The sequence below is a fragment of the Delphinus delphis genome, chromosome 4 (genome assembly GCF_949987515.2).
Source record: "Delphinus delphis chromosome 4, mDelDel1.2, whole genome shotgun sequence".
Lineage (NCBI taxonomy): Eukaryota > Metazoa > Chordata > Mammalia > Artiodactyla > Delphinidae > Delphinus > Delphinus delphis.
The window spans coordinates 60,265,684-60,286,228 of record NC_082686.1 but is presented as its reverse complement, the minus strand read 5'-3'; the positions used below and the strand labels follow the sequence as shown (position 1 = coordinate 60,286,228).

Here is a 20,545-nt window from a genome sequence, read left to right as displayed (position 1 = left end):
GGAGGATGACATACATCCACTCAACCGAACATACCCGCACACACGCGTGTGCAGACGTCCACATGCATACACACACGCGCGCGCGCACACACACACACACACACACACACACACACACACACCCGTGACGGGCAGACGCCAATACGTCCATCTGTGATAGCACAGGCAGGACTGTGTCTCCCAGAGGATGCCCCCGGGAGCTAGCCCTCCTCGGCGGGGAAGCTGAAGCTCGCGAGGCTTCTGTAACTCAAGACGTTGAAGTAGTCGTGCGCCTCGGGCTCTGCGCGGTCCTCTCCCGGCTGCTCCCTGCAGAGGCCGGCGTCCGCACGCACACAGCTGCCCGGGGAGGACGGGACGCCGGGCCTCCACTCCTCCTGTTCAGACAGCCTCCTCCCGAGGCCACCTTCCGCAGAACGGATTCTGAGAGATTTCTTCCAAAAACAAAAAAACTACAAAGTGAGTATGTGGGGATGTCATTTAAAAGTTACTCCCCAAAATGACCCATAGTTATAATGATCTCTTCCTTTCTTACACACACACACACACACACACACACACACACACACACACACACACACACACAAAGTTGTGTTCTTATCCACAGCAGTTCCTTAACCCTTAATTTCTCAGCCTCTTCACCGTAGACTTCAGCACTAACGGCGCCCCGGAAAGGCTCCGGGCTACACGCGCACGGCGGCCCACGCGCTCCTGAGCCTGGGCAGGCGGCTTCCAGTCCCAGCTCTCTCTTACTCCTTCTCGCTGCCTCTGACGCCGCTGACCGCTTCGTCTTTGAGATGTTCTCCTTCCCTGGGCCATCACTCTCCCCGCTTCTCCTCCTCCGCGGCCAGGCCTGCTCTTCTTGCCGCCGACACTTCAGCTCCCCAGGTAAAGAAGTTCCTCGGGGTTTCGGTCTCTGCTTTCTCGCGCCCGGTACTCTCTCTTCCTCTGTGCAGCACACTCGACACTTCATCCTTATGTACATCTGCAACCACCCTCTGTCCTCTAGGGATCCCCAGATCCCTTTCCAAACCAGCCCAGGCTTCCCCCCTGAGCTCCAGACCCACCCTGTGACTCCACCCACAGCAAGCCCATACGCCACATGTAGTTTCGCTTTACGACCCACAGCAGACTGTGTGTGATGCCCCCCCAAAATGCCTTTTGCGATATGGCCACACTCACTTTTCCAGCTTCATTTGCTGCAGTGCTTCCCCAACCAACAGCCCAACTCCCGGTATAGGGCCTGGATGCCAGAGAGGCACCGTTGATTGAGAAAATACTATGAGCACCAAGCGGGCTAGCTTCTTTGTCATCTCAGCACAACCCTATCGACGTTTCTACTTGTGAGTGAGCCGATAGGTTCAGACAGGTGAAGTTCCAGTTCTGACTTGGGTTTGTGGGATTCCAGACGATGCTCTTCTTAGCCAAGCTGCCTCTCATCTTGCAGTGTCTCGAATGCCATGCACTGTTTCCTGCCTCTCCTCCCACTGTCCATTCACCACAGTTCCCTGCAAAGCTGTCTGCTCACTCCTCCAGACCCGGTTCTACAGCACGTTGTCCAAGAAGACGCCTCTGATCTTCCGGGAGAGCAACATCCTTCCTGTGTGTTCCACTACGGTCCCGGGGGGTTCTCTGTTGTAACATTCATTGCTGCCTGGAATTTGTTTACCCTTCTGTCTCTTCAGGCCCCAAACTGTGAGCTCCCCTGAGGGGAGGATCTGTGCTGTATTCCTCTTGGTAACCTCGGAGTTCATAACAGATGCTCAGTATAGGTCTTAGGACTGAAAGGCACACAAACACACACAAACTCACTCTCTCTCTCTCTTTCCTTGCTCGCTCCCCCCCCACCTGGCCCCAAATCTAAATAAACGGGATTTTCCAAATCAAAATATGGACTCATGGTCGGACAAGTACATTTACACTTATGAGACAAGAGGATAGACCGTGAAACCTGTCTGGGAAAATCAAGGATGTGAAATCAGCCATCACGTCCATATGACAGCATCATACGTGAGGGTTGTGCTTCACAGGCAAGAAAATCAGAGCAGCAGGCACAGGCGGGATGGCAGGAGACATGCCTGATGGCGTGCAATGCAAAGGTGACATCCTCTCGGCCTTCGTGGATACTGCTCTAAAGCCGGTCACCTAGCCCCACTGGAGGTCCAAATGACAGACTCACAAAGAGCCACCACACACAGGCTTGGACAATAACAACAAACACAAACCAAATTGCATTCTGCCCACCCCACTGCTTCCAGGACAGGAAACAGCACCATCCTCATTGGCTAGTGTCAAGCTCTGCAGAACATAAATAGACGCAGAGAGGCTGAGCGGGAGGGTGGGCAGCATGGATGGGCGCCTTGAACACATATCGGAAGTTACAGGTGCAGCCTCACTGCGGGCCCTGAGGAGCTGGGGCCCGCGGACTGTTTCATTCATTGCTTTTCAGTAGAAGTGGCTGCGCCTTACTGTAGGTGTGAAGGAAAGGGTTGTTATCGTAGGTCAAGCTGATTCTTGGCTTCAAGGAAGTCCTACATCCCTTGATGCAACCCTATCCATTTAAAAAATACAGATACCCGATTCTTTCTCAGAGAGCTGACTGTGGCTTTTTGTGTTGGTGTGTTCTCGTTCCCATTCTTAGACTGCCTACCCTTGCCTTTGAATCTTAGGACTATTTTGTCTTCCAAACATCCTCTGGGAAATGTAAATATGCCTGAGCTGGGTCTCTCAGCTGTTCTGTTTTCATTCCATCCTGCATAGGGAACCCTGTCATTGTAATCAGTGTAAAAAACAAGTCTGGAATTAAGGCATTGATGTTGTTCTAAAAGAACAAACAAAGCTATGACGATAGCAACCGTGGAGATTTGCAGGACAAATGTTACCCTCTTGGAGAACGTGAGCACAGACAGTTTGCAGTCACTGTCCTGCAGCTGGACACACCCATCTCTCCTTGCCCTCACAGAAGGTCCCCTGGGTGCACTTTTCCCAATAGTAGCTTAGCAAATAACATTCATTCATTTAGTCAAATCAATCTATGCAATATAACTAATTTATTGAGCACCAGGTATCATGAAGTGCTACAGTAAATAAATTTTATAATAATTTTAAGAACTTAAGAAATAATGGTTATTCATACATGCCAGGAAAAATGCCCGGGGCCTTATGTGAATTACATGACTCGAGTTTTTCTACAACCCTAACAGGGCAATACCATAATTGTTCCCATTTTACAGATGAAGAAGTTGAGGGTCAGCAAAGTTAGGTGGCCCAGCTACTCAAGTGGTAGAGCCAGGATCCAAACCCTAGGCCTGTCTGATTCCAAACGCCAAACTCCTAAATAATTCAACCTACTGGCTCTCAGGGTCTGTAGGGAATACTGTTGGTGCCCTGCTCAGATCGCCTCACCACCTGACCAGTGCCTCCCTTCCCCAGACACTGGGAATCTAGGCTATGAGTGGCTCACAGCTGCCCCTTCTCTGGAGAATTGCTCTTGGACCTTTCCTGGTGAGCAGCCAACAGTCAACAACTGGCTGAGGTGGGTTTTCAAAAGGCTGGCCCCCTCCTCAAGGTGTGACCAAATCTGCTTCAACCACATCTCCCCCCGAAACCACATCCCTTAGCCCTACCTTGCTTCCTTCACCACTCTTCATCTGAGAGCCCAGCCCAATAAGTCACTCTCACCGGAATTCCCATGCCAGGCTCCATGTCTGGGAACAAATCTAAAGAAGGCAGACTCTAGGATGGGATTGTGGAGGGGAATCCCTCACCAGCTGGATGGGAATACAGACCCCACCACTGGTGGTGAAATGGGAAGAGACACAAAGGGACGGGGGTTATGAACTGGTGCAACAGCTCTGACATTGGAGAAGTATAGAGCAGATAGTGCTTGTTAGGACTGTGGGATTGGGTGGCTTTTACTAAATTCTGCTGTTGGACTGAGACGAGAACATGACAGATCTACCAGCAAGTGAAAGCAAAGTGTGAGAATCAAAGCTCCTCTTCCTTGGCAACATTTAAAGAAACGCTCACCTCCAACACTGAAGAGCAGGCAGAGAACCTACCTATAAGGGCGACAGAACTTCAAAGATGGCTGAATTCTAAGCCTGGGCAAGACTCCACCAAAATCAGGGTCTGGGCGGGAATGGAGGCATTTCTGTGCATTGGGAGGAGGATCTCTTGGTAGATGCACTTGGGAGCCTTGAATCACTAGCTTCTCTTGCATCATCTGGAGCTGCAGAGGTGACCCCCTTCCCCGGGATGGAAGATGGGTCCTGTCAGGACCTGCCTCCCCTCCCCTATTGGCCATTGGCCCATAATTAGCAAAAATCTCAACCTACACTAACTGAGGGAATCCTGGGCATGCTGAGGGAGGAGAGAGGTTGTAACAAAAGGAGCTAACACATACTGGTGGGACTGGGAGAGTATGTTTGGGAGTGAATCCTGAGGGGAGTGGATCAGGGCTGGGTGAGTAGAACTTAAGACTGGATGAGGGACACATCATTTGTCAATATTAGGACACATCCCATGGCTCAAGATCTAACACCCTCACAAGGCCCCGGGACACAGCTGTCAACAGAGATGCCAACGGTGCTTTGGAAAACTAGGGAAGAAAGAAACAAAATGCTCAGAGAATTGGAGATGTTATCATAGACCCATGTGAAATAGTAAGAAGCATGTATTTGTCTCTACCCCCAGTTCCTGCTAATATTTGGTCTCTATTAACCCCAGTTCCTGACACAGAGCTCCCTAAACTCCTAAAATATCCTGAGTGATAGGAATGTCATACACAGGGCTCTTAAATCCCTTGGAATATCCTGGGTGACAGGGGTGTCTTGTTCCAATGAGGCGACTTTTGCTGGGCTCCAGAATGGAGGCTGGTTACCAGAACGACCAAGCCATGATGAGAAGCTTGGAACCTCCAGCCCTACTCCCTATTCTCCAGAGAGTGGAGGGGGCTGGAAAATGAGTTAATAACCGATAATGCCTGAGTGATGAAGTCTCCATAAAAATCCCAGAAGTATGAGATTTGGAGTTGATGAATATATCTACGTGCTGGGAGGGCGGCACACCCAGCACCTTGGGGAGAGAAGCACCTGTGCTCAGGACCCTTCGAGACCTCACCCTATGTATTTCCTTCATCTGGGCATTCATCTGTATCCTTTATCAAATTCTTTATTCTATAATAAGCAGGTACATGTAAGTAAGTGTTCCCCCGAGTTCTGTGAGTTGTCTTAGCAAATTATCGAATCCGAGGAGAGGGTTATAGGAACCTCAATATACAGCCCGTCAGTCAAAGGTACAGGTGACAACCTGGGACTTGCAATTGGCATCTGAAGGAGGGCAGTCTTGGAGGACTGAGCCCCTAACCTGATGTTAACTCCAAGCAGATAGTGTCAGAACTGGACTGACTGTAGGACACTCAGGGGGTGTAGGAGAATTGGTCAGTGTGGCAATAAACCCTCACGTCTGGTGTCAGAAGTGTTCTGTGCAGTGCTAAGAGTAGAGAAGAGGAAAAGACAGACAAACAGAGTTTTTCCCAATACAGTCTACTAAATCAGGGATTAGGAAACTAAGGCCCATGGGTCAAATCTGGGGTACCACAGACTTTTGTACTGCTCACGAGCTAAAAGTGGATTTTATATTTTTAAGTGATTGAAAAAAAATTCAAGAGAACAGTATTTTATTAAACATGAAAATTATATGAAATTCAAATGTCAGTGTTTATAAATAAAGACTTATTGAAACACAGCCGCACTCACTCATTTACATATTGTCTGTGATGCTTTCACAGTGCAATGGCAGAGCTGAATTTTTGCAACAGAGACCGTAAGGCCCACAAAAGCTAAAAGATCCTGGCCCTTTACAAAGAAACTTCGCCAATTCCTGTACTACGTAATTTTTTAAATCCAACAGCTGATTATGTTTCTTGGGAAGATCCAGAAGACACCCTTTTGCTGAGGTGGAAAGGAATGTGCTAGTTAGGGGAGCACCAGCGTCATTGAGGGGCTCAGAGATGTCTCTCCTCTATAGGCTGGAGCTGAAGTAGGCAATGCTTTTATAGAACTGGATCCCCAGTAGAAAGAGGGATGAGGAGATGCCAAAATAATATAGGGACAGATGGCAGCACTTAAGAAACAAGGTGGATGTAACTACTGCAATGGCAGCCAAGGAAGCCTGGCCCACAGGGATAGTAAGATGGCTAATAAAGCCCAGTGTGTTCCTAGGAGAAATATAGATGGACAGCCAACAAGGATATTGCTTAAATGTATAATCAAAAGATCAAGGATACATGAGAGTAGACGGAAGCATGGAAAGTCAAGATTTCTTGCCCATTTCCAGGTCTATAATAGTACTGGCTTGGATACTGTCTGTTCACCCCTCAACGTCACTCTCCAACCTTCTGCACCCTCTTCTGTGCCCAGAGAAGACTGAACTATGCATACTGAATCAGTGAGTTCCCTTGTCCTCTGGCTTGAGTTTGGGTTCAGCCAATGCAAAGCAACAATAGGAGAATGGAGGGAAAGAGTGCAAGGTGAGGGTATATACTCTCCTGGCATTCTCTCTGCAGGGTGGACTTGGACTGGCTGTGGCCTTCAATCAAAGATTACAGTACTTCTCAAAGTGGTCCCTCCACACAACTGTCTCTTTTCAGGTCCTATTCATCATCCTCCCTCCCAGGTTCCAGTAATCATCCTCTCTCCTTTCCCCTAAAGAACTAGGGTTGGTAACAACACACTCCTACACTCCCGCTTATGGTTTCCTTATATGCTTCCCAGTCCTTTGTAAATCTCCTTATTAAACTATCCTCAAACTACTCATGCTGAGAATACTATGTGTTCCCTGATGGACCTTGAATAATACAGGTATATAGAGAGAGAAGACTGGAAACTATAGCCAAAGCACATGAAAAAACAGAGAGGAACTAGTTTAGACAGGAAGCAATGGACATGTCAAAGAGGGGGCTGATGAATAAAACATTTTAGAAGGGAGCCACAGAACTTAATAGCTACTGGACTCTCTCTTTTCACCTTTTCCCCTTTCCCTTACACAAAGATGACCAAAGTTGGTCTGGGATACTGGCCTGGAAATGAACCAGTCTTAATCCTTAACAGGAAAATGTGTTCTGCTGCTTCTAAAGAGCTTTCCATATGTCCATGCCAGAGCTGCAGAGCTCTGGTGACAGCAGAGGACATTTGTTCACCAACCACCATAACAGCTCCCTGCCCAGCTCAGAGATCAATCATCATTCTCTTCACCTCTCCCCTCTAGTCAATCACTTCTCTTTCCCTCATCTTCCCCTAGAGGTTTCATTTACTAAACCTGTCTACTGTGACAGCCAAGCCATAAATGAAAATACTATAAGTCATTGACTTCCTCGATAGCACTAGCCACATCTCAGCCACTGCTGGATCCCCAGGACTCTGTTCCATGATGTCTGTTGAATGACAAGGAATAAATGGCCACATCTCTATGAACCAGGTAGGTCAGCAATCTCAGTGTTTGTTTCATAAACCTGGAAGTGAGGGTTTGAACCATAGGACAATAGATTTTTGTAGGCAAGTTGGTGGACCAGGCAGTCATCTTCTGGTATTAGATTTTATGTAACTTTCACCTATCACATGAGCTTTCGTACCATTTGGAGAATCTCTTTCACTTCCTCTAGACCAAATTAACAAGGTCCAACAGGTGCCTGGAGCACTGTTAGACCAGTGACTGGGGGAGACCTGGCCAATTTGTAACTCAGAGGGGAACAAGACTTTAGTTTTGCTACCAAAATACCTTTTCCCATCCTCAATCCAATCTGTTCTCAGTAAAATAAGGTTAGAGTGAGTGTTCCTGGGCTCTCTTCATTTGTAGATCTGACTGAAGACAGAACATGTGTCAAATGGAACGTGTTATTTTTACATCAGTACCCTAGTTATTGATGGTAGGTTACAGAAAGCAAACTGAGTTTATCTACACAGAAAACTAAGAGAATTTAAGATGTAAGATATTAGGCTAAGTGTTCAAGATGAGTCACTGGTAATAGACATGAGTGTGCACAGAAGTGTAACTCCGTAAGCAGAATTAACACTAGGAAAATATATACAATTTTTTATCCTAGGCAGGGATATAGAATTAAGGCTGTTTAAAATGCAAAATACCATGAGGTCTAAGTGGAGGAACATTACAATAGCACTTTCTTATTAAGCAATTCTAGTTTGTGTAATTCATCTCAGCTCTGAGGCCTGGAGAGGGAAGTAGCTCTCGGTCTTCAGAGGAGTGACAAGAGTAAAATAGTAAAATAGATGTTAAGTAAGAAAAAAGAGAAAGTCAAAGGATGGTCCATTTCTGAGAGAGGGAGAAAAGGAAAAAGAGGACAAGAGCTCACAATAAGCAAGCAAGATGGAACCAGAGCCTAAGAACACACATCTGTCCACATCCCTCCCTCTCTGGGACTGGCAGTGACCTGGCCACATTCAGGCTAAATGGCTGTTCAGGAATCAGGTACAGAGGGGCTAGAACTCGAGTTGGGGGTCTTGACCCAATATAGCCAAAGGTACAGAGTGGGTGGACTGGGTAAATATGTTCTGCTTGTAAAAGTCAGCCTTTGAGTGCAGATATGAAATACAACATAAGAAACAGGAGTTCTGCTTCTGGTAGAACAATGATTGCCTATGTTGCTTTGAACCAACCTTTCCAGGGAGAATAGCTAGAAAAACTGAACGAAATATTATAAACATCTAACTGTATTAATCAGAAATCTATTCAATCAGTGAGAAATTTGTGGTCTGGGGAGCAAGATCCAGGAGTAGGAAGCCCAGAGAGATGAGATGAGCATTGTGGGCCTGGGAAGGGTATGGATTTTCTCCTAGAGAAATTGCCTGAAAGTCATGGCTGAGAGGCAAATTAGCTACACAGAATTTCTAGCTGGAGGGACAAAATTTAGAGTTCAGAGGCCACCGAGGAAAGGAGACTCTGGCAAACACTACAGGCTTTGAGTTGGGACCCCAAAGGACTGCACTCTACAAGTAAGGAAGTAGCAGAAATTAAATCCAGCTTTAAATCCTCTCACTACTGATTTAATTAAGGTGATGGGAATGCTACTGCCTGAAGATTAGTTACCTGATGGAAGCAAAAAGGAATCTTCTTTAGGGGAAGATGATATTATCTACAGCCTCAAATTATGGTCACAGGTTTTCATGTAGAAATACAGCATTCAATGAAAAGTAAATAGTCAGAAAGATAAGATAGGTCCAAAAAACAAGCAAAAAGAGAGAATATTAAAAGACCCATAGAGAACCCAATTAATAGGAGTATCAGGCACAGATTTCAGAATAACTATGATTAACATTTTCAAAGAATTAAAAACAAGATTGGGAATTTTGGCAGACTTTAAACTATCCAAACAAAGAACAAAATAGAAATCCTGGGTCTGAAAAATATGATAATGGAAATTAAGAACTTAAGGGATGAGTTTAACAGAAGAGTAGATCCATCAGAGAAGAGACTTAGTAAACTGGAAGGCATGTCCAAAGAAAACAGTTGATGAGACAAGTAGATGGAAAATACAGAAGAGAGGGTAAGAGATGTCGGAAAAAGTGAAAATGTTGAAAATACCACATGATTAGAATTCCATAAGGAGAGGAAAACAAGGACAACGAAGTAATACATGAAGAAATAATAGCCAAGAATGATATAAAACTGACAAAAGATATCAAGCTACAAATTCAAAAAGCACTCCAAACCCCAAAGAGAATAAATACAAAGATGACTATATCCAATTATATCACCATATAATTGCTGAAAACCAAAGAGAAAGAAAATTTCTAAAGAACCAGAAAAAAAAAAAACATTATCTTCCAAGGAGCAAAAATAAGATTCTCATGTAATTTCTGAACAGAAATATGAGCATCCAGAGACAATGGGGCAATACTTTCCACATGTTGAAAGAAAATAGCTGCCAACATAGAATTCTATACCCAGCAAAACAAATATATCACTTTTAAATTAAGGAAAAATTAAGATATTTTCAGATGAACAAAAAGCAAGATAATTCATCACTAGCATGCCTGCCCACAAGGAAATGCTAAGGATATCCTTTGAGCAGAAGGAAAACTATCCTAGTTATAAGATAGCACATGCAGGAAGAAGTGAAGAGCAACAGAAAGGGTAAATCTAAATGAATATTGGCTCATAAGACAATAAATCATTTCCTTGGGGTTTACAATAGAGAACTAAAATCCATGACAATAATAGCAGTAAGTTGGGGAAGTAGGTAAAGGGTTAATGTGTTCTAAGGTTCTTGCAAAATCCAAGAAATGATGAAAGTACTAATACAAATTAGACTTTAATAAATCAGGGATCTATTTTGTAATCTCTAGTGTAACCACTAAAAGAAAAGATTTTTAATAATAAAAAGTACTTAATTCAAAAGGCAGCAAGAAAGATTGGGGAAAAAAAACAGGCAAAACAAATATGAAGAAAATAAAGTGGTAACTGTAAACCCACAGGTATCAGGAATAACAGCACCAGGTACCAGTCCAGAGAGAGCAAAGCAAGGCTGCAGAGTTGAGTTGTTAACGGAGGGGAACCAGAGTTGGAGAGAAAGTGAGTCAGGCACTAGGGAAGAGGATCTGAAACAAGGTGGAAAACAGGGCTGGGAATCACAGGCCTGTGTTCCCCGAAGTGTTTGTTTAGTAACTTAAGGCAACCTGGGATGGCTTAAAAGACCCAACAGGGCAGACAAAACGGGAGTGGGAATTCTTGCCTTTTCTAATCACTAACTACCAGTTACAACACAAGGGTGTGGATATATTTCTTCATTGTTTACAAAGCTTTCACGTGCAATATGCCACCTGTTCATCACAACCCTGTGATACAGAGCGAGCAGAATCATAATCCCCATTTTATATATGAAGAAACAGAGACTTGGAAGATGAAACAGCATCCCTATCATCACACACTCAGTGCTGAGATTAGAAACTTCCAGTTCCCCGTCCAATACTCTTTCAGCCACGTGACCCCTTAAGCAATAGTAACAGAGGATTTACAACCTACTCATCTTGCCATGTACCTTTTACCCCTAAATTTTTGGAGTGTTGATTTCTCATTCTGCGGAAGTGCTAGATAGCCCAGCACTACTGAAGGGTTGTTAAAATTAAAGGAGCTAATGTTCAAAAACCCCTGGCACAGAGTAGATGCCCAAGACGCATCAACATCACAGTGGCTAAATCAAACTCTCAGAGGAGTGGCTTAAGGGACAAGCAGGAGCCAGGAATTGTAGGCCACAGCAAGATGGGGAGGATACGGATCCAACCTTTCAGGAGCTCCCAGACAAGGGAAGGGACAGCAAAAGAGCATAAACAATGCCACTGAAAGGCAGAGCAAGGACTGTGAAGAAGGCACAATGAACAGTGGGAGAGATCACTTCTAGACAGGCGACAGGAAAGGACCAGGATGGCAGAGACGGGATGCCCAGGACTGAGATATGCAGCCAGAGTCATTACCTTTCCAGCCAGTGTGAGCACCACAATGACTGCTGTGCCGATGACTGCCAGCACTGTGGCCATGGCTCCAAGCAATGGGATCTGGAACCCAGCGCTGTGCTCAGCCACTAGAAGAGGACAAAACAAAGGTGAGTGGGCAGAGGCCGGAAGCAAAGGGCAACCATTACAAGGGAAGCCTCAGCGTCAGGGCACGGGCATGGGAATTGGCCAGGCCTTTCTCTAACCACAGGACTGGCGTCTTCAAGTCCATCTCTTCGGACAGCAGAGCATCTGCCAGGCCCGTCATGAAATCAATGCCTGATCTCTCAAGGGGTGTACCCCACACACTTGACACCAGCGCAGACCATTTTAACACTCCTTTCTCTTTTTGACAAAATCAATTTCAGTCATAGTCTTGAAGTGAAACAAATAACATCCAGAAAAAAACCAGAAGGTGATTATTTTCTTTATTAAACTTCATATTTATAATCATACTAGTATAAAAAAAGTTTAATTAAAAATTAAAAGAACAGGGACTTCCCTGGTGGTCCAGTGGGTAAGACTCTGCGCTTCTAATGCAGAGGTCCCGGGTTTGACCCCTGGTCGGGAAACTAGATCCCACATGCATGCCACAACTGAGAGTCTGCATGCTGCAACTAAGAAGCCCACGTGCCGCAACTAAGACCAGGCACAGCCAAAATAAATAAATAAATACATATGAAAAAAAAATTGAAAGAACGTTAAAGTACAAAGAAGTAAAAAAGCATATAACCTTTCACCTTAAGCCCATAACACTTACTCCAACTCGGCTGTGAGACCCTGGAGGGCGTAAGGTTCCGGAGCTTTATCCTTTGCTGTTTTGCCAGCACCTGGCACCTAACAGGTGCTTAATAAATACTCATGACATGAATTAAAGCATGAATAAGTGAAGTTCTATGAAGATGTAAAATGTAAATGCAAGGAGGAAAAGCTAAGAAGAGAGCTTTGAAAAGATGAGTGATGCTTGACCCAAGGAGAGTGTGAGGGAAACAGGACTATTGTCAGGATGCGTGCTGGACTATAAGTGGAAGGGTTTCCAGGCTGCCTCATGCCATCCCCACCTCCTTCCCAGGAACTTGGGCAGAACCCGGGTGTCCAGGGCATTCTTGAAAGGAGAAGGGTGTAGCAGAGGCCGGGCCGCTCTTCCTTCTAACAAAGGGCTTACATTGCCAGGAGGATGGCTAAAGCATGTAATCACTTAGGGCAAGGGCGGCACCCCCAGTACCCACGAGGTACCAGCAGCTGGGGGGAGCCCAAATTCCCCCGAAGGTATTCTTCCTGCTCTGAGGACTCAGTCTCCTGCCTTGGCCACAGGTAGGGAAAGAGGACTGATGGAGACCGAAGTTGGAGAGGGTCAGAGGGGCTGCAGAGGGCTCTCCACAGAACCAGAAAAGGATGGGGGCTCTTCCCCACATGCTGCATTGGCCTATGCCAGGGGCCCTCAAGAAGTAGCACTTGAGAAGGAACTTTAAAATAACCTTTCATCTTCGCAGTTTACACATATTTTGCTAACTCAAACAATCTCCAACACCACTGATGTCAGCAAATGGCAGTTCCGAGAGTGTAGTTGAGTGGAACCAGAACACCTGTGTTGAAATCGGCTGTACCGCTCTGAGCAACAAACAGCCAACCCTCAGCCTCCACCTCCACCCAACAGGCAGATGGGGATCGGGGGATCGTGTTCATACTTATGTTCATGCTTACTTACATACTTAATTCATGCTTGTCATGTTCCAGGGACTGTTCTAAGGGCATTTTTTTTTAGTAAGTAATTCAATCCTACGTTAGCTCCTCAGGAGGTCTTACATCTTCTCCTCATTTCACAGACGGGAAAAACAAGGCACAGAGAAGACCAATAATCTTGTCTGAGGTCAACAGCAACACCAGGATTTGGACCCAGGCTGCCTGAGCCCATCATGACTCTGCTATCCTGTCCCTCAGCCATGATAACAACCCTTTCCCACCCTCCAGCGAACTGGTTTAAGTGTCCAGGTGGATAATGAAAGTGAAAGCATTTTGGAAACTATGAAGTACCACAGAAATGTAAATTATTGTACATTTACACTTAGCACTGAGCTCTAATCCTTTATAAACCTAGTGGCTAATTCTAATCTGCACGATCGATGCTGAACTAATTAATGAGATCCTTTCTCACAAGACCTGAACAACTGGTCTTCCTAACAAATATACGTAAGAGGTGCCTTTACCCGAACAGTGGTTCTCAATCCTGGCTGCCCATCCGAATCATCGGGGTGCTTTTAGAACCTAGCACAACCTGCTCCACCCCTCTGACTGAACTGGTCCGGGATGGGGTACCAGCATCAGTACCATTCAAAAGCTCCCAGGTGATCTGAACATGAACCAGGGTTGGAAGGCCCCGCTCTGCAGCATTGGGCAGGAATGCGTTTTCTACCCTAGAGGATGACGGTCACCAGCCACCCTGCTCCAGAGAGCATACCTGAGCTTTGTAGGACTTCCAGAAAGACTGTCCCTTTGTAAATGCCATCAGGGTAGGTGTGATAGATGCAGATGTACTCTCCTGTGTCGTTCCTGGTCAGGGACTGGAGGGTGAGGCCCAGGTTGGGGCCTGGGACCATTCGCTCCGTGAAGGCTGGGTCGATGTGCCACCCCAGGCTGGCATGATGAATGGCCAGAACTTGGTCCTGCTGTTTCCAGTTGACCTGGGTCACTTTGGCAGTAGTGGAGGAGAGGTGACATTGTAAGGTGACAGAGCCACCTTCCTCTGCAGAAATGTTCCCCGTTGTTACTATTCTGCCTGTCACAGCTCCTAGGGAAGGGGAAAAAAAGCATGCACTTTTAGCAGCTGGCCTTGAACCTTCCCGTAGAAATTCCGAGGCGGCTTTAGGCCAGAATTGATTTTTGCAATGACAGTCTCTCCAGTCTGCCCTGTCATTCCCCCATACAGACTGTAATTCCTATACAACATAGCACTTCACCCTCTTAGGATATTCTGTGGGAATATACCTTCCTGATGAACTCATTGATTATTTCCACACACTTATCTTGTCTCCCTACCTAGAATATAAGCCCTTGTCAGCCATCGCTTCTGCTTGATTGTATCTTCCAGCAGCCAGTTCTGTGCTGGACACATTATCCTTTGAAACAAAACCTGGCTCTTTTGGTTGACAACCATTTGGGGTGCCCGGAAAATTTTTCAGGAAAGTCACGACATCCAAAGGAAAGGAGGCTTGGGGAGCAGCTCTGCTTCTCCAGGCAAAGTCACCATCCTCGACACTGACCTCCACCCCGGCTCCAGACGGTTCAGAAAGCAACAGGGAAACAAAACTATAGTACGGTTTTTAAATATTTCTGCCCCCTTCAGAAATATTTGCTTATGTTATTTAATATAGAAGGAAATAGATTTAACATAAATTAAATCTCTAATAGTAGGATCTCTGGAATCTGTGACGAAGACGTTTTTTAATCCACAGGAAACATGTTGGGTTGGCCAAAAAGTTCGTGCGGGTTTTTCCATTACGGAAATACAATGTTTTTCTAGAAGTTTCCGCAAGGACAGAAGAAAGGAGGATGGCGCAGGAGTGAACTTCTCTCAGCAAACTCATCATCCCTCCTCCTTAGTCCCTTTCTGTCCTCCTGCTTCCTTCCTTGGTTCAGCCATTCTGGCACCCCCCATCCCCAAGTCCTTCAACTGCCGCCTAGTACAGAACTGTATCTCCTTCTCAGAGAGACAGCTGTTTCTCAACGAGGGGACACAGGGCTCTGAAAGCTGTGTTTCCTTCCCTCAGATGGATAAGACAATGGCTCCAGCCTCCCCCTTCCTCCGCCCGCTCTCCCTCCCCTTCCAGTCCCAGGCTAGACTTCAGTACCTGAGGCAGGGAGGCGAGCCTGCCTCAGCCCCTGGGCCCAGAGCAGCAGGAGACACCACTGCATGCTTCTGCCCAGGGGGCCGACAGGAAGGAGCTGCGGCCTCTTCTGCCAGCGAAACTGGCCGACTGCTGATGGCAGGGTGAAACTGAGCCTCTGAGGAAGAGAAGGTCTCGGAAAAACCAACTTCAGCAAAAACAACGTCGAAGGTAAAACTCACGACAAGTGCACAAGCTGCACAGGGTGAGCCACAAGAAAGACCATGAAGGAAACACATTTAAAAATAAACAAAAATGTGGTTAGAGGTACACTGGTCTTTGGATTACTATTAGTCAACCTATTGTTTTTAAGTTCTGTCTCAATGCACTTTTGGTTTAAATTAGCCATTATCTAATGAGCTCAAGCACATCTGTGTAATGTCCAAGATTCTGGAGAACCTGTTCCTGACAGGGTTCACTGGGCTGCCCCGACTGTGCAATGACAAGAGAAACTTAAGTTTGTGCACTTAAAGGCCAGGAACTGCACTTGAAGTCTAATGATCGAGGGAACAAAAGACATTTATTCAGAAACAAGACATGAGTGGGACAAAAGTCTTGGTCAAACAGAGCAACTTTCCCCTGAATGAGGGAAAGAACTAAGATTCTGTCTCCTTGAATCTAATTTCTTCTGTCTTGTTTATTTGGACTGAGACACTGTCGAATTTGGGCTCAGTCTCTCTGACCCAGTAGAGTCAGAGGAGACAAGAAGAGTGAGTTTTCTCTTTCTCACTCAGGGGTACTGTGAACCCCTGACAATCCAGGATGCAAAGAAGGGCGAGCCCCAGTTGCCTGACCCTGGATCGGGATTGGCTGACACTTTTCTGGACCTTCCAGCTCATCATCAAGTCCTACTGTTGACCCACCCTTCCTTCCTGCTTCTCACCTTCCCTCTCTCAGTTCATGCCTTTGAAAGTCCCTGAGTGCCTGAGAAGCACTGGACTCGAGACTAGGCTCTGGAGATGTGAGGGTAGATAATCACCACCCCTGCTGTCAAAGTCAAAGCTTGCTCTGGTGAAGCGACACCCTGGGGAGAGGAGGTGGAGGGTACACATTCACCTGCCTTGGGCATGGCCCGTGGTGTTATGTCCTGAAAGTCTGCTGCTCCAACGGGGGAACGTCTGAAGCCTGGTGCTCTGCCTCTCATTCCAGCCCAGCACCCTGAGCATTCCACACTTTCCGGGCTCCTGTCCTCCTCCTCTTCTGCAGGACGCTCCACCTCAAACCAGTTTCCTCCCCTCCCTGGGTACTACCTATTCCCAACTCTACGCTACGACCTATGTACACCCCTACACCCCACCCCCAGCCCCTTAGACAACTTATGCCTCACCAACTTCTTTCTGCCCACCCCAATTCGACCTGTCCTTCAAGGCTCACATCAAGACATGTCTCCTCTACCGCCTCTCCACAGTCACAGAGCCTGCAGCTGAAGAAGCTATGAGACCTAACGCGTGGCCACCTAATGTGGCCGCAGAGGTTGAACCAGAGGGGTGTTTTCAAAACTGGTTGCCAAGGCAGAGGGGCGAGGGGTGGGAGAGCCGAGAGCAGCTCTGGGGAATAGAGCGCAAAGGCGGACTCTGGCGTTCGGACTATAAAAAACTCAGAGACTGTGTTTCTATAGTGGGGGTTGGCAGAAGCCACAGAGGCAGGACCAGCTGGCCTTCTGTACCCATGGGTTCTGCATCTGTGGATTCAACCAACCACAGATTGAAAATATTTTTTTTAAAAATTCCAGAAAGTTCCAAAAAGCAAAACTTGAACTTGCCATGCACTGGCAACTATGTACATAGATTTACATTGTATTTATAACTATTCACATAGCATTTACATGCTATTAGGTATTATAAGTAAACTAGAAATGATGTCAATTGTATGGGAGGATTTGCCTAGGTTGTATGAAGATACTATGCCATTTTATGTAAGGGACTTAAACGTCTACAGGGTTCTCAGTACCAATCCCCCACAGATACTGAAGGATGACTGTATAATTAGAAATCCAAAGAAACTTAGAGTGGGTTAAAGAATTGTTCTATTTGTTTCTAAGCAGTCAGTCCAAAGAAGAGCACGGTCAAGTCCATTTTGATCCGTGGTGCTCTCCAGAGACGTGTGAAGGTGGTGACTAACACCCTATGGAAGGAAAAAGACCTGGGTCCAAATTCATCCTGGTTTAATGACCTCGGGAAACTACTCAACCTCCTTAAGCCTCGGTTTCCTCATCTGTAAATAAAAACAATAGTACCCACTCCTCACTCCCCTCATAGGGTCCTTGTGAGGATTCAGTGAACTAATGTCTGGTAATGTGTTTAGCACAGTGCCTGGAACACAGGAAGGGTTCAATACATCAATGCTAGTATTGATAATAACATTAACTAAGGAAGTGAAAGGAAAATCAGAGGAGAATATCCCTGTCTGTGTAATGTATTTTGCCAGGAGTAAACCCCTGGTCTCTGGACTCCAAGGCCAGAGTTCTACAAACCTCTTCATTCTGGCTTAGGCACCTGATATCAAAAATGAGAATAAAATATTACTGTGGAAAAGTAGGCACTGTACCAGCCAAACCCTGAGGACGGAGGAAGGTGAATGACAGAAGAGTCTCCCCAGGGAACCTCCCAAATCCCTCTGGGAGCCTCCTATTGGGACTCCTCCTGGAACGGTCGCTGGCAGCAGCCAGAGCAAAGCAGCACAACTGTGAGAAGCAGGTCTGGAGCAAGAGCTCCCCGGGCCACCCTGAGCCTTTGGGGCCTCCCTTGGCAGCCCCTGCAGCAAAGCGTGAACCCCTGTGGTTAGCTGGGTGTCAACTCACGTTTCCATTTAAAGTTCTAAAAGGAACCACCATATGTTTCTCCCCTGACTTCTGGGGCTGTGGGCTGCACAGGGATGGTTAGCCTTGAGGCAGTGGGGTGGGCGTAGGTGTTGGGGAAGGGACTCTATTTGCACGTAGAATGTAAACACTCACCAGGCCCCTCAAGTCCTTTCACAGCCCAGCCTTCCCCTCTCCCTGTAAGCCCCCCTTGAGCCCACAGCTGGCTCCCCAGCTCCAGTTGGAAGCCCATGGCTCGGCGGGGGCGGGTCACAAGCACTGGGCCCGGGGGTGGGGGTGTGTGTGTGGCTGAGGGTGGTCACACTTTCCACAAGGCCCATGACTCATATACTCGAAATACAACCTAGTGTTCTCTCAGGGCACAGACCAATCTCTCAGCGGTGTCTTTGGACTTCAGAGTCTCCAGAGCTTTCCCTCTGGCTCATAAGGGGTGCAGGAGCCTAAGGGATATCACAACTGTCTTCTCCGCCCTCTTCCCAACTGCAACACCAACAGCCGCATGGGCGGTGACCTTCCCCGCCAAGCGCTCCCTCTCTCTGCCCCGCAGACCAGCGCCTCCTGGTGTGAGCTGTATTGTGGCCGAGGGGTCCGAAGAGGTCTGTGGGAGCAGGGAGACCGGAAACCGGGGAGAGAAGGGGACACGGCCAGCCGCCCAGAGTACCCGGAAGAGCCTGCCCTGCGTCTCCCTCAGCCCCATCCGCCCTTTGCCATAGCAAAGTCACTTCACAGCAGAGCCATCCAGGCAGTGGGTGGTGGTCCCAAAGCCCCTTGTGGAGAGAGGAAATCAAAGACTCAACATGAAAGGAGTATCTCTGACCTGAGGCTCTTTTATAAGTCTGTGAGCCAGGCGGTTTGTTGGCTGCAACTGGCTCAGAGCGAATGCCAATGGGGAGAATTTGGGGGTGGGATTGCCATTGTTTGTTCAAGCTCCCTTGGGTGAGGTGACCCTGAGGAACCCACCCCTGCCCCCCAATAAACGCTGCCAAGGAGTTTTGAGAATTATGGTAAATTTCCTTTGCCTTCTCAGCTGTAAAAATAGGACAGAGACTCCCAGGAGAGGTGGGAATGCAATCAGAAGAAAAGTCTTTGGGAGGAAGCAGCTCATCTTCTGTCTTCAGCTGAGGCCTTTTCTGCAGCCTCTCTTCACAGCCCTCCCACCCACCAACGTCGCTTCCCTTACACCCCCATCCTAGATGTGATTATACTATCAGTCACCCCCTAGCTCCATCTGCCATGGGAAAGATGTCCTCTACCCCTGGAAACTTACTTCCTGCTTCCTACTGCCTGCATCCCTCAACATCCAGGACAACTAGAACTGGGATAGAGATACATGCGAACATATCATTCAAAGAGTGTCTCAATCATCAAGCATCCTCCTTCCACCAACAAAAAGAATGCCAGACCAAGATGGTTTCACAGGGGCATATAACAGACCTGTAAAGAGCAGATGATTTCAATGTCACTTAAAATATACAGACAGAGAACATAAAGGAACACTTCCAAATTTGTTTTATGAAGTGAATTTCAAACTGTTGTAAAAATTATTAAGATTTCACACAATAAAAAAAAATCAGATCCTAATTTCTTACAAATACTGAGGGGAAAATTCTAAATAAAATATCGTCACACAGATGCCAACAGCAAATTAAGCAAAATACATAACGACCAGGTAGAGTTTATTCCAGGATTACAAGGATGATTCAATATTAGGAAATCCTTTAATATTAAATACAAGATCTATATAGAAAAATTATACGGTCATTTCCTGATACTGAAAAGAAAATTCAATCCCTATGACCGACAGAAAAAAGAAAAAACCACTCAGTAAAATAAAAATTAACTCTTTCTTAACATAATTACACACACACACACACACACACACACACACACACACACACACACACCAGCCCCGAAGCCAACATCCCTTTTGATGGGAAAACACTAGAGGTGTTCCCACTAGGGTCGGGAATAAGACAAGAATGATGGGGGCTTCCCTGATGGAGCAGTGGTTAAGAATCCTCCTGTCAATACAGGAGACACGGGTTCGAGCCCTGGTCCAGGAAGATCCCACATGCTGCGGAGCAACTAAGCCCATGAGCCACAACTACTGAGCCCACGTGCCACGACTACTGAAGCCCGCGTGCCTAGAGCCCGTGCTCCACAACAAGGGAAGCCACCGCATCTGTGCACTGCAATGAAGAGTAGCCCATGCTCGTCTCAACTACAGAAAGCCTGCACAGCAACGAAGACCCAACGCAGCCAAAAATAAATAAATAAATAAATGTATTAAAAAAAAAAAAAGAAGAAGGATCACTATTGCCACTCCTAGTTAACAACTT

At 46.6% G+C, this 20,545-nt stretch overlaps 1 protein-coding gene across 2 annotated transcripts; it reads right to left on the bottom strand.

Annotated features, from left to right (window-relative positions):
- Positions 1-200: 200 nt before the first annotated feature.
- TIGIT (T cell immunoreceptor with Ig and ITIM domains) lies at positions 201-15,416 on the bottom strand. Of its 2 annotated transcripts, none has more exons than XM_060009894.1 (4): positions 15,353-15,416; positions 13,963-14,292; positions 11,487-11,593; positions 201-449 (listed from the first exon to the last, which is right to left on the bottom strand). In XM_060009894.1, the coding sequence occupies exons 1-4, from the start codon at positions 15,414-15,416 to the stop codon at positions 201-203; spliced, it is 750 nt and encodes a 249-aa protein (XP_059865877.1). The 2 variants fall into 2 exon arrangements, with proteins under 2 accessions (XP_059865877.1, XP_059865876.1); XM_060009893.1 differs by having other exon boundaries at positions 201-431.
- Positions 15,417-20,545: the final 5,129 nt, after the last annotated feature.

Bases quoted from the DNA above. Each gene is read 5' to 3' on its own strand.
- TIGIT (XM_060009894.1), bottom strand. From the start codon at position 15,416: ATGCAGTGGTGTCTCCTGCTGCTCTGGGCCCAGGGGCTGAGGCAGGCT. The intron at 14,293-15,352 runs GTACTGAAGTCT...CCCCTTCCCTAG, and splicing joins GGCTCGCCTCCCTGCCTCAG to GAGCTGTGACAGGCAGAATA. The intron at 450-11,486 runs GTAATGACTCTG...CTCACTTTGTAG, and splicing joins TGCTCACACTGGCTGGAAAG to TTTTTTTGTTTTTGGAAGAA.